At 44.4% G+C, this 13964-nt stretch overlaps 1 protein-coding gene across 1 annotated transcript in view; it reads left to right on the forward strand.

Annotated features, from left to right (window-relative positions):
- Positions 1-11862, forward strand: part of LOC139384841 (carbohydrate sulfotransferase 8-like) — a 205811-nt gene extending 193949 nt beyond the window's left edge. The window contains exons 3-5 of the mRNA XM_071129737.1: positions 8783-8820; positions 10472-10906; positions 11100-11862. Coding sequence (XP_070985838.1) covers positions 8783-8820; positions 10472-10906; positions 11100-11786 — 1160 coding nt within the window. The 3' untranslated portion in view covers positions 11787-11862. The remainder of the gene's footprint in view (positions 1-8782; positions 8821-10471; positions 10907-11099) is intronic.
- Positions 11863-13964: the final 2102 nt, after the last annotated feature.

Genomic DNA, 13964 nt, shown 5'->3' on the forward strand with positions numbered 1-13964 from the left:
GGAGGTAGTATAGGTAGTGGATGTAGTAGAGGTAGTAGTAGAGGTAGTAGTAGTAGAGGTGGTGGAGGTAGTAGTAGTAGAGGTAGTAGTGGTAGTAGTAGAGGTAGTAGTAGTAGAGGTAGTGGAGGTAGTATAGGTAGTGGATGTAGTAGAGGTAGTAGTAGTAGAGGTAGAGGTGGTGGAGATAGTAGTAGTAGAGGTAGTAGTAGTAGAGGTAGTAGTAGTAGAGGTAGTAGTAGTAGAGGTAGTAGTAGTAGTAATATAGGTTGTAGTAGTAGTAGAGGTAGTAGAGGTAGTAGAGGTAGTAGTAGTAGTAATATAGGTTGTAGTAGTAGTAATAGTAGTAGAGGTAGTAGAGGTAGTAGTAGTAGTAATAGAGGTAATAGTAGTAGAGGTAGTAGTAGTAGTAATATAGGTTGTAGTAGTAGTAATAGTAGTATAGGTAGTATAGGTAGTATTAGTAGTAATAGAGGTTGAAGTAGTAGCAATAGTAGTAGAGGTAGTAGTAGTAGTAATAGAGGTAGTAGTAGTAGTAGTAGTAGAGGTTGTAGTAGTAGTAATAGTAGTAGAGGTAGTAGAGGTAGTGGAGGTAGTAGTAGAGGTAGTAGTGGTAGTAGTAGAGGTAGTAGTAGTAGAGGTAGTAGTAGTAGAGGTAGTAGAGGTAGTGGAGGTAGTAGTAGAGGTAGTAGTGGATGTAGTAGAGGTAGTAGTAGTAGAGGTAGTAGAGGTAGTGGATGTAGTAGAGGTAGTAGTAGTAGTAATAAAGGTTGTAGTAATAGTAGTAGAGGTAGTAGTAGTAGCAATATAGGTAGTAGTAGTAGTAGAGGTTGTAGTAGTAGTAATAGTAGTAGAGGTAGTGGAGGTAGTAGTAGAGGTAGTAGTAGTAATAGTAGTAGTAGTAGTAATAGAGGTAGTAGTAGTAGAGGTTGTAATAGTAGCTATAGTAGTAGAGGTAGTAGAGGTAGTAGTAGAGGTAGTAGTGGTAGTAGTAGAGGTAGTAGTAGTAGAGGTGGTGGAGGTAGTAGTTGTAGAGGTTGTAGTAGTAGTAATAGTAGTGGAGGTAGTAGAGGTAGTAGTAGAGGTAGTAGTAGTAGAGGTGGTGGAGGTAGTAGTAGTAGAGGTAGTAGTGGTAGTAGTAGAGGTAGTAGTAGTAGAGGTAGTGGAGGTAGTAGAGGTAGTGGATGTAGTAGAGGTAGTAGTAGTAGAGGTAGAGGTGGTGGAGATAGTAGTAGTAGAGGTAGTAGTAGTAGAGGTAGTAGTAGTAGAGGTAGTGGAGGTAGTAGAGGTAGTAGTAGTAGAGGTAGTAGAGGTAGAGGTGGTGGAGATAGTAGTAGTAGAGGTAGTAGTTGTAGAGGTAGTAGTAGTAGAGGTAGTAGTAGTAGAGGTAGTGGAGGTAGTAGAGGTAGTGGATGTAGTAGAGGTAGTAGTAGTAGAGGTAGTAGTGGTAGTAGTAGTAGAGGTAGTAGTAGTAGAGGTAGTAGTAGTAGAGGTAGTGGAGGTAGTAGAGGTAGTGGATGTAGTAGAGGTAGTAGTAGTAGAGGTAGTAGAGGTAGTGGATGGAGTAGAGGTAGTGGATGGAGTAGAGGTAGTAGTAGTAGTAATAAAGGTTGTAGTAGTAGTAATAGTAGTAGATGAAGTAGTAGTAGTAATAGAGGTAGTAGTAGTAGTAGTAGTAGTAGAGGTTGTAGTAGTAGTAATAGTAGGAGAGGTAGTAGAGGTAGTGGAGGTAGTAGTAGAGGTAGTAGTGGTAGTAGTAGAGGTAGTAGTAGTAGAGGTAGTAGTAGTAGAGGTAGTAGTAGTAATAGTAGTAGATGTAGTAGTAGTAGTAATAGAGGTAGTAGTTGTAGTAGTAGTAGTAGTAGAGGTAGTAGTAGTAGTAGTAGTAGTAGAGGTTGTAGTAGTAGTAATAGTAGTAGAGGTAGTAGAGGTAGTGGAGGTAGTAGTGGTAGTAGTAGAGGTAGTAGTAGTAGAGGTGGTGGAGGTAGTAGAGGTAGTGGATGTAGTAGATGTAGTAGTAGTAGAGGTAGTAGTGGTAGTAGTAGAGGTAGTAGTAGTAGAGGTAGTGGAGGTAGTAGAGGTAGTGGATGTAGTAAAGGTAGTAGTAGTAGAGGTAGTAGTGGTAGTAGTAGAGGTACTATTAGTGGTGTTTTATGTTGTTGTTTGTTGTTGTTTCTGCTGCTTTTGTTTTGTTTTTGGAGTGAACCAGATGCAGTCTCGCACAAAGCGATAAGAAATTATAGGTTGAAGGCTGGAGGCCAAAGGTGGGGTACTTGAGAGATGAGGCACTCTGGGGAGAGGTAGAATACAAGCATGGAGAGGTAAATTAAGGGTCTGGAAGGTAACTAGGAGAAAATAGGAGAGGCTTAAAGCTAAAGGGGAGTTACCATAGAGGCCTGGAGTGTTATTGAAGGGGAGGCGGAGGTTGTGATTGTTGCAGTCCAGAGTCTACAGGGCTTGTTATGAATGTTTTGCTTGGTTTCGACAGCACAGAAAAAGCCAGGCAGTCTAAGTGTCGAGCTCAACCATTCCTGTTGCCATTATCCTGTCTTCCTGCTGAACTCATAAAGACAGGTAATCAATCTGAGCGATGCTCATGTGTAGGTCAGTGTCAAGGAGCAATACGATCAGGCTGTTTCAGCATCTCCTCTAATCCCCTCCACCTTCAAAAGTCTGGGTTGTTACTCCTGTTTTGAGAGACAGCAATCTTCCCCTTATAACCCATAGTAACCCTTGGCACTCCACTCCTCATCCTCCTAGGATTACTGACTTGAACTGTGGTCAGTGCAGAAGCATTGAAGCTTATCCACAAATGCAAGGACGGGGCTATCCCGTCTGCATTCTATTTCACTTAGCATTCCACCCACTGTTCCACAGCTCCACTCACATGTCCGCCCTCATCAGGCCTGCCTGTAATCAGTGGGGCCGGTGACAGGAAAACACAGGGTGAGTGAAAACAGCAGGGCTTACTTAAAGGAGAGGCCAGGGTAAACAGTGACAGGGCCAATTCCATTTACCTATCTCACAGCAAATAGAATTCAGCAGGTAGATCACCACTGGTTAATGAAGATAGAGGAGGATAGGAGGAGAGGAGGAGGAGAGAGAGGAGAGGAGAGGATGAGAGGGGGAGGAGAGGGAGGGAGGGTGGAGAGGGAGGAGGAGAGGGAGGGAGGAGAGGGAGGAGGAGAGGGAGGGAGGGAGGAGAGGGAGGAAGAGGAGAGGGAGGAGCTGAGGAGAAGGGGGATAGGAGGAAAGGGAGAAGAAGAGAGCAGAGCATCTCAACTACGGCAGAGAGGAGAGAGGGTCCAGTGGCTCAGATATAATGTGTAGTCTGAACACAGACACCACATGGAAACACTGAGGGCATTATCCCCCTCATCTGTTTCTCTCTCTTCCATCTAGCTTTTCTCTCTTCTTTCACCTTCCACTCTTCAGTCCTCCTCTTCATCTGTTGCCTCCACCACAGACACAGGCAAGAGAGCAGCCAGCCGTTTTCCCTGCAGATTTTCCTCCCTTCCCTCTCCTAATATCTGGCAGAGAACCAGCCAACTTTTAAAACATTATGTGCAAAAGGTTTCTGAACTTTTATAACAACCTCCAGCAGCCTGTCTGAGCTGTCATCGATAGAGGAGGGGAGGGGCTCTGTGGCGTGTGTTGCTGTGGTGTGCGTGCTCTGCTGATAGGTCAAGAGCTTCTCAAGCATCCTAATAAGATATGTGCCAATTAAAGCCTTCTGGTGCTGCGGCTTCAGCACAGATAATTAATTTAACCCGTGGATCGCAGCTGACAGGTAGCATTTGTTTACATGTCTCTGCTTTCACGAGCTGCCAACCAACCATGCCTCTGACGACTCTGCATGATATTAACACAACCGCCCCCTCCCATCCGACTACACACTGCATAACACTGTTACGCGCAGTATCCATGGAAATCACCTATATGAAGGGACTGCCTGCATTTCCTTACCTTGAGCTTGTTATAAACTAATAAGCAGCAGTGTGGTGATGCCTTGGCTAGAACAGCTGTAATGCCTCAGAGCATGAAAGTCAACTACTCTGAAAACACTATACCGAAGATGTTCATGTGGAGGCAGCAGGCATCTCCAACTCTATTTTAAATAGCTTTCTTTCAGCTTCCACTGCTTTCAGTTCTATTCCACTGAATATTGATGTGGTTCAATATGCTTAGCTTATACTCTTACAGCTGAGACATATGAGTCAAGCCATGTGTTATTTATGCTTCTTGGGCTGCTGATTAATGCAGTCTGTGTGTGTACATGCTGGCCTGCCCTCAGACTTCTACTAATAAGACTGTAGCCTATGACCCCTGCGATCCTGTCCAATCTCTGACCTTCAGTTAGGATCAAAGGTTGAATAAAAGCCAATACATTTGCAGCGTCATGCAGCGTATATATGATGTATTTTATGTGTTCACTAATAACACCATCCTTACATGTACCCTCTGAGGACTTGTGAAATGGAATTGTGTTTAGATGGAAATTAGGGAGGAGTGGGTATGCAGGAGGTCAGAGGAATTCTGCAACATATTTGAGATTTGTTTCAACATGTATCAGAAGAATGTCTAGCCTCACGCACTCGGGAAATATCTTATTTTTTAATTATACCAGAATCATAAGACGTGATTAGCTATATTTTCATTATCACATTCTCTGTTTTTAAGAGTTAAATATCCCCATTTGAAATTCTCTGAATATCTTCTACTGTCCATAACCGGTCATCCCCCTGTATCAGTTCCCCATGACTTCCACCATACAGGAAATCTATTTTTTTCCTCATACAGCTGTGCCATCAAGCAGTTTTAGATACTGTCCAATATCGACCAAGGTGATGAGATCATACTGACCTGATGTGTAATTACAGGGTCATAAGAGCCAATCACCATCCTGCTTCATAAGAGCCATCCAACAGACCGCCCAATAGGCCCACAGACAAACCAGAACTCACTCATTACCAACCCTTCCCAGCTGCAGGTCTCACAATCCAAAACTTTTGATCTATTATTACAACCTGCAACATCAATGGACCAGAGCTTACAACCTAATGCCACTGTCTGGAGTGATTTCTGCTGTTAAACCACGTCACAGTTAGTCAGTGTAAAAGATGGAGTCTGTATTCCCACACGTTGAGGAGGCATTTCAGAAGCACGAGCATGTGTGTGGGTGTGTTTGTGTGTCTGTGTGTGGGGGGGTGCACCCTTGGTCATGCGCAGTCTTGCGCCACGTTAATCTTGTATTGCTAATTACTTCAGTAAAGGTGAAGCTCAAGTTCCTTGTATTCGGAGACTTCCTTATTATACTGCTGAAGTCATAAGAGCTAAGACACCACAGGCTCTGTGAGCTGAATGACTGATGAAAAGCTAGTGGCTGCTGGCTGTGCTGCTCTTTACCTGCTGTGGGCACAGGCCTGGAGGGGGCATGGACACTAAGTCTCCCTGTCTTCCTCCAGCCTATCTCCTGAGTTTACTCTGGTTAAGAATAGAGCATTTAAAAAGTTCCTCCTTGTGTCCATTGCAGTGATCCTTCATTTAACAAGCTCATTATTTCACCTTGTTTTTGTCCTTCATGCTCCTCTCCGCCACGGCTGCGTTTGCATGAGGCGAGCAGCTGTGGTGGCAGCCATCGGGGGAAGGAAGCGTTTGATGTGTGTCGGTATTGGAGGAGAGCTGTGGAGAGACAGAGGTCTTTCAGAGGGAAAGGCGGTAATGGGTCCCACTAATGATATGGCCTTTGCTTTCATGACTCTCACAATAACATCGACCTGGTTCTACATTGATTAAGATTATGATCACCATGGAGACGCTGAGGTCACGCGTCTTGCCGGTTCCTGCTTCACTTTCCTTTTTAACTGCACTGTTTCTATTCTACTGAGCCATTTACTTTATGTTCCTATTTTTATATTAGATTTTTTTTCTTATTGTTGTTGCATTTTCGAGAAGGAACCTGCAAGTAAGCATTTCGTTGGACGATGTATACCATGAGTATCCCGTACATACGACTAATAAAACTTGAGACTTGAAACATGGATTTTCAGGGCCCGTGTTGAAAGGATAGCCTTGGGAAGGTGAAGGTTGGGGGTGTGTGAATGTAGACTGTTCTCTGAAGGCAATGCATCTGAGGACATCACATAACAACGCATTAATATCCATTATCCACCTTCAATCTGCTCTCAATGTCAGCTACTGTAATGGAAGATATAAAGAACTGAGAAAATTGTTATTGAATGAAAGGAAGTATATTTCAGCTATGGTATCCATCACAATGAACATGTTAAGTCAATGGGGACTTGCATGCTCATTTGATTCACCTGGGTTTTGTACTATTGCTGCAATTTGTGACACAGAAATAAAAGACAAATGAACACACTGTTTACTTGCATCACATCGGCGAAGTTTGTGAATTCCTAAATTGTAGAAGTGAATTTGCTGAACCTCATAAGGAAGCAAATTTTAACAATTGATCATTGTTTCACAGCCTGGAGAAAATCAATAGAATAGTTTCTTTCAGGGTGAAATTGCAATCAAACAGCAACATATATTAGTTTCAACCAAATTCATGGTATAGACATAAATGTTGTTTACGAAACTAAACACACAGCTTTTAACTCTAAGGCATTATGATGCTATTCAGGGCATTGCCTAGCACCTAGACTGCATTGGGAACTAGATCAACTAGGGGAAAGAGAGAGAACATGTATCAGTAAATGCAAAGATTCATTTCCTTTTTAATTGAAAAATCAGGGAAAGACTCAGATTTTTATAGCTATCTATTGCACATGCAATTACCTATCCACAAAGTCAATTTCATCTAAATTCAAGGCAATTCAGGAATTGAATTGCAATCAAGTGAAGAAATGTACTCAACTGCATTCAATTCAACAGACAGAAAGTGAACTTGCATTGAACCCAACAAGGAGCACATTGGAATTACTGATTGTATTAATTTGAGGAGAATCCAGCACGGGGTAAAGCTGGCTATAATCCAGCACATTAAAGCCACATAATTAAATAGAACACTATTATACTGTTTCTCTATGGATAAAGCAATGGTTGTGACAGTGAATAACATCACTGACAAAAGCCTGGTCCCAGATCGGTTTGTGGTGTCTTGCCAACCCCATACAACGTGACAATTACTATACAGTAGGAGTTGGCCAGACAGTACAAAGACATCTGGTTCCAGGCTAGTGAGCAGAGCAGTATGAGTGACAACACAGTGCTCCTGACAAAAACAGCACTTAGCAGGAAGCAGTTATTAGACCTCAGGATATTTCAATTACTGGCCTGATGGGGTTCCTGATCAATGGTGAAGCATGTATCTAGATGAGATAGTCCAATAAAGATCCTACTGTGTGTGTGTGTGTGTGTGTGTGTGTGTGTGTGTGTGTGTGTGTGTGTGTGTGTGTGTGTGTGTGTGTGTGTGTGTGTGTGTGTGTGTGTGTGCGTGCGTGTGTGTGTGTGTGTGCGTGCGTGCGTGCGTGTGTGCGTGCGTGCGTGCGTGCGTGCGTGTGTGTGTGTGAGCCATTGGAGCCTAGCAGTACTGTGTGTAGTGGACATTTTATCTTGGTAATAGTGTGGTGTGTCCTGTTAGATATGCATGTGTTTTATATTCAACGATGTCAACTGACATACAAGATGCACTGAGCCATTATTAGGGTTAGGAGATCAAATAAGGCTCCGACAGCTGAACAAGATTAGAAAATGTCAAACTGTTTGCCGTTACCTCCCTAAACCTGCTACAGAGGAATAAACAGAATCCCAGACACTACAACAACCAAACCCCAAGCCCTTCTGCAGTGCATACTAACCTAAAACAACATTGTATCTGGCTGTACGGTTGTATGGTTTTCTCCCAGCCCCTCTGAGACGTATCTAAGTGTTAGAGGAGACGGGGGCCTTGCAGATCTCACCAGTTAAGGGGGGTGGGGGGGTGGGCCGTGACCCACATCTGGGGCCCCCTCACTCTGCAGGTTCCTATTACTTCCCTCTGTAGATTGGAAGTGACAGGCCACTCAGGCAAAAGTGTCTGAGCCCCTCTCCCATCAGCAGCTGCACAGCCATCCGCCGAGCATCCAGCCTGATTACACATCAACGAGAGAGGGGGACGGGGGAGGGGATGGGGGACCCCGGGAAATTAGATGTCCAGCTGGAGAACACACACTAAACACAACACCTGTCTGTCCTGTCCCACTGGTTGACTGGCTCAGTCACATCTGCCAATAGACACATCACCACCTGTCTGTCTGTTTGTCCCTCAGCTCAGACATTCCTCTCTGTGTCGCAGAACCAATCTATCTTTTCTAGCTACCCCGCTAAGAAATAAACCTAGCAAATAGTTCAGACTCCTTACTCAGCCCACAACTAGGACCATCAAAGCACAACTCATTTACCAATGTTTCATGGTGCTGCAGGTTCATTACTTAAATAGATCTAGATAGCTACCTGTCTCTGTGTCACCCTCTGTGGAAAACAGCTGGTGGGGAGGAGAGGAGAGGAGAGGAGAGGAGAGGAGAGGAGAGGAGAGGAGAGGAGAGGAGAGGAGAGGAGAGGAGAGGGATACAGTGAGTCAGCAGGCCTTCTACCTGATATTACAGCAGAAGGAATTCACTCCATTACCTGGGTCTGATGCATCAAAGGACTACCTCTCCTCCTCAACAAGCAATAACTAAGCATGTTGTCTCGTTTACTTAAGTGCTCTCTCTCTCTCTCTCTCTCTCTCTCTCTCTCTCTCTCTCTCTCTCTCTCTCTCTCTCTCTCTCTCTCTTCCCAGGTGTGAAGCTAAGAGGAACAGCTCGGCAGTCCAGAGAGGTACGTTATTTTCTACTCCTTCTCCTCCTTTCAAACAGAGAGAGAGTGTATATGTTTTTTCAAAATCTAATATGGTGTTGAGTGGCAGTTTCTGTGTCTGATAACATCAGTGTAGAGTTGCTGACCTGAGGCCTCCTCCAGTGTGCCAGCTCTCTGCAGCCCATGGAGAGAAAAGTAGTCTTGGTTTATGCGAGCTGGAATGGCTCATAGGAGCAGAAGCCTGTTTCTGTAGCATGAGGCAGCTTGAGGAACAATAACAACCCCTGGACAGGATGCTAGTCTATTGCAGGGCCTTACCCCCAATCTATCTCATTAATGCTGAGTGCCAAACAGACTGAGGTGTATTTTTACAGTGTTTGGCATGACTCGACCAGGGATCGAACTCCCAAACTTCCAGTCTCAGGGCGGACACTCTAACCACAAGGCTACTGAGTTGGTCCAGCCCAGGGAGAGCCAGGGGATAAAGGCTCTGTGGAGGTCTTGGTGTGAAGCTGCAGGAGCGAGAGAGAGGGCACAGCCAGGACTCTGACTACTAGATACTGTAATACCAGCCTGGAGATGAGGGGGTAGTGTCAGTGTGTAGCTGTAGGAGAGAGAGAGAAAGAGAGAGGGGGCACATCCAGGGCTCAGACTACTAGACACTGTAATACCAGCCTGGAGATGAGGGGGTTCAGTGTGAGACTAGGAGGCTTTGAGGCTGCAGGAGAGAGAGCAGCTGGTTGCTATGTCAGGCACACTCCTGGTTCCTCTCTTTCCTCCCGCTGACCTCAGTTTGCTCTGGTGTCCTGATCTCAATAGAGATGAGAGACTTCCATTAGTGTGAGTCCTGCATGTGGGTGTCTGATGTGGGCTGGCTACACTGTGGCTGATCCTGCTCTGCTTCCCAACATGAAACGGTCAGGGAACCATTCCTACTACTCCTTCCTCCTTTGGAGGTTTCCCAGGGGATATAGGTGGGAGTACTGGGCATCTGATCCAATGGATGTCAGATAGGAGATGAGCACAAATTCATGATGGGCTCCCATCACGTTATCCGCTGTACAATTAGGGTAATACATGCAATCTATTGGCTTTATGACGCCATAATTGAAATAAAATGTCAAACGCATGATAGCCTCAGGCCATCTTACCATGGTAATCTGCCTGTAGATGATTTGAATTTAGATTTCCCATTAAGTGTTTATACGACATTTATATGACATTAGAGCTCTGTTTATTGGTAGTTCACCCAGTCATTTACAGTGTGTGGCATTTCAATTGGAAAGGTTGGAGAGTTGGTCAAGATGTAGAGAAACGGCACCACTAAGTGTTGAGTCTGAGCACTACAGAAATCAGGAACGTATAGATAAAAAATTTTTACACCAGATGTTTTTAAAAGAGCGTTGGTGAATTAGTTCACGGAACAAAATAAAGAGAGTTTCACTGAATAAACACATTTTCATTTTGAATGCCAGAGAAGTTTTAATAGTAATCAATACTAAATCACTCAAATATATTTATAAAGTCCTTTTTACATAAGCAGATGTCACTAAGTGCTTTTACAGAAACCTGGCCTAAAACACCAAAGAACAAGCAATTCAGATGTAGAAGTCTTTGCATACATTTTACATCTGTCAGCGCCATTTGTCGATGCGTTATCTTTGTCCATCAGGCGCTGTGTACTCAGGACAGTGAGGTTGTGAGAGTCAGCCCAGGCCAGGACCAGAGACTGGCTGTGGAAGGCCTAACCAGCCCCATCCCCCCCATGCAGTTCCCTGCCTTCCAGTGGACCAGACATTCAGCCACCCCTGGCTCTAGGGAACAGGACATGGGCTCCCTGCGCGTCACCAAGCGCCACAGGAAACTACTGAAAACCAGCCCTGTGGTCTCTAACAACTCACACAACTCCTCCTCGTCCTCCTCGGGTTCCCCAGACTCTCCTGAGGAGAGCTGGCAGTGGCACAGACTGTCCCACATCCAGGAAGCTCGGCGGAGGCTGATGAAGGAGGTCTGTGCCAAGTACAAGAGCAGCATCTCCAGAACCATCACACCTCACCACGTGTCCCGGATCTATGTGGAGGACAAGTACAAGCTGCTGTACTGCGAGGTGGCTTATTGATGATCTGATTATTGCATATTGATTATTGGACTTTTGAATATTGCTGTTATATACTGCTATCTATATTTTTACAACTTATTGATTATTGGTGTATTTTTGTCATTGTGACTGTGATGCTGGCTGCAACGATTTAACAAACCAATTAATAAAGTATTTTTAAAATCTAACCTTATCTCTTTAGGTGCCCAAGGCGGGCTGCTCCAACTGGAAGAGGATCCTCATGGTGCTGTCTGGCCTGGCGTCGTCCACCCACGAGATCAAACATGACGCTGTCCACTACGGCAACCACCTCAAGAGGCTGGACAGCTTCGACCGCCAGGGCATCACGCAGCGCCTGGAGACCTACACCAAAGTCCTGTTTGTCCGCGAACCCCTGGAGAGGCTGGTGTCCGCCTTCAGGGACAAGTTTGAGAACCCCAACACCTACTATCATCCTGTATTCGGGAAGCCCATCATCTCCAAGTACAGGGTGAACGCCTCCAAGGTGGCCCTCAGGACAGGCAGCGGAGTGACCTTCCAGGAGTTCATGCAGTATCTGTTGGATGTGCACAGGCCTGTGGGCATGGACATTCACTGGGAGCCTACCAGCCAGCTCTGCAGCCCCTGTCTGCTGGACTACAACTTCATCGGCAAGTTTGAGACCATGGAGGAGGAGGCTAATTTCTTACTACGTAGAACTGGTGCCCCACATAACCTCACCTTCCCCAGTTTTAAAGACAGGAACCCCAAGGCTGAGAGGACTTCAACTCATTTAACCCATCGCTACTTTGCACAGCTCAGCACTTCAGAGAGACAGAGAGCTTATGACTTTTATTACATGGACTACCTTATGTTTAACTACTCCAAACCTTTTAAAGATTTGTATTGATTGACTCTCTGATCTCTGTTTGAGTCCACAAATCTCCCCTGGCACACCATAAAAATGACTTCCTTTTACAAGTATTACAAGAAGATCATCACATGAAAACAATGTCTTGGTCAGGCATGTCAATGTGGTCCTGTACTATATACCGGTGACTAACTGCAAAACATCAAACTCACAAACAATGTATCACCGAACAGTCAGTGACGTGAAAAGACAGTTCAATGCTTTAAAATGTGTTACGTGAAGAGGTACCCACCTATCATTTTTTGCACTTAGTGTAGCAAATTCTTTCAAATTCTCCAAAAACGTATTGACTACTGCTGGAGAGTGTGTCTGGACAGTCTTATAGGGGAGCATCCCCCTTAAGTATCCCTAAGTACTACTTTACCACACCATCCCACTACCCTTTAGAATACACATCCTCATCACTGTCATCAAGGCTTTTTCTGACACTAATATTTAAAAACTGTACAAAGGGCATTCAGATGACTATATATATTTTTCTATGTATTTCTATAATGGATATATTCACTGCTTCTTTGTGGGGATTTTAATTTCTGATATAACTGATTGATATTTCAGTAATTATATGGTGAGTGTGTGTAGAGAATATCTGGCTATATTTAGGCCTCTTGGGTCCCCCTGTACATCAGACCCTGTAAAACACGTGTCAAACTCATTCCATGGAGGGCCAAGTGCCTGCAGGTTTTTGCTCCTCCCTTGTTTCTTGACTGATCAATGAAGGTCATTGATTAGTTAGGAACTCCCCTCACCTGGTTGTCTAGGTCTTAGCGTACAGTCGACCCTCCATGGAATGAGTTTGACAAACCTGTTGTAAAACATGCTGGTTAACACATGGACACGTATAAATTCCACTCCAATCTTTCCCTAATTACCCAATAAGCCCCTGCAGTGAAATATTACTGCAGTGTTAGAGAGAGCAGAACACTGACACCATCTCTTATACTGACACTGACAAAGTCACAAGGCAGCTTATCCTACCCAACTCTGTGTGTGTGTGTGTGTGTGTGTGTGTGTGTGTGTGTGTGTGTGTGTGTGTGTGTGTGTGTGTGTGTGTGTGTGTGTGTGTGTGTGTGTGTGTGTGTGTGTGTGTGTGTGTGTGTGTGTGTGTGTGTGTGTGTGAGTGAGAGTGAGACAGAGAGCGAGACATGTGTGAGAGAGAACAACTGGAGCTGCTTCTCTGATCTCTTTTCATGGCTCTGAGGAGGAGTAAGCCCTGGCCCACAGCCCAGACACACTCAGACCTGCTACCGTAGGTCCCTCACAAGACAGACAACTGTGAGGACAGCTTTACGATGAGATCTCTCAACAGGGTAACAACTTATACAACCCATAATAACACATCATCTACTGTCCCACAAACTGTACAGGCAATGGGTTGTAGGATCTGTGTGAGAAAGCTAGTGTTCAGAGAAGTCAGCAATTGGAGCAGTATTTCAAAATATCCTCTTTTACCTCCTATGACCAACACTGATTTATAGCTCCACAGTAGAGTACCACAGCTATTCTGAACAATGGGAAGGCAGGGACTTCGGGCCAATCAAGCACAAGTTTCCTGGATAAGTCAGAAACATGACTCTTCCCTGGCTGCTAGAACGCTGGGTTGGTTGGCTTTGTGAAATCCGTCTGTAATAGAAAGAAACTCAATTGCATATGCTGTTGTGTTGTGAAGTGTATACAGGTCATATTATCGACTTGTCCCTGAAACGTGGTTGCTGTTTTTAACTGAATAGGCCTCTAATAAGTAAGTAGAATGTTCCTCATATTCAATTGTGTTCTACTCTGCAGCTCTAGTTAGAATGAATACCCCAGACAAGCCAGGGAGGGTGCCTAAAAGGATACAGCACAGGGGGAGGTGCCTTTCTCTATGTGACCAATTACAAAGAAATGCACATTATTTGAGTTATATATACACTATATTGAGATTTTATATATTTTTTAAGAAGATACAGAAAGAGATTACATATTTATGATGGCAAATATTATAGGATTATGTCAATGTAGTGTGTTGGCTTTTGCAGTTCCAAAATCTATATGTTGTTTAGATGGTGGTCTGATTCTATGTAGTTAGCCAGACTCCGGTCCAAAGCTAAATAGCATAATATAGGTGTTACTTTAACCTACAAATTGCTCCCTCACTCACCAACCCTGTTCTATGGG

Source organism: Oncorhynchus clarkii, chromosome 26, assembly GCF_045791955.1.
Source record: "Oncorhynchus clarkii lewisi isolate Uvic-CL-2024 chromosome 26, UVic_Ocla_1.0, whole genome shotgun sequence".
Lineage (NCBI taxonomy): Eukaryota > Metazoa > Chordata > Actinopteri > Salmoniformes > Salmonidae > Oncorhynchus > Oncorhynchus clarkii.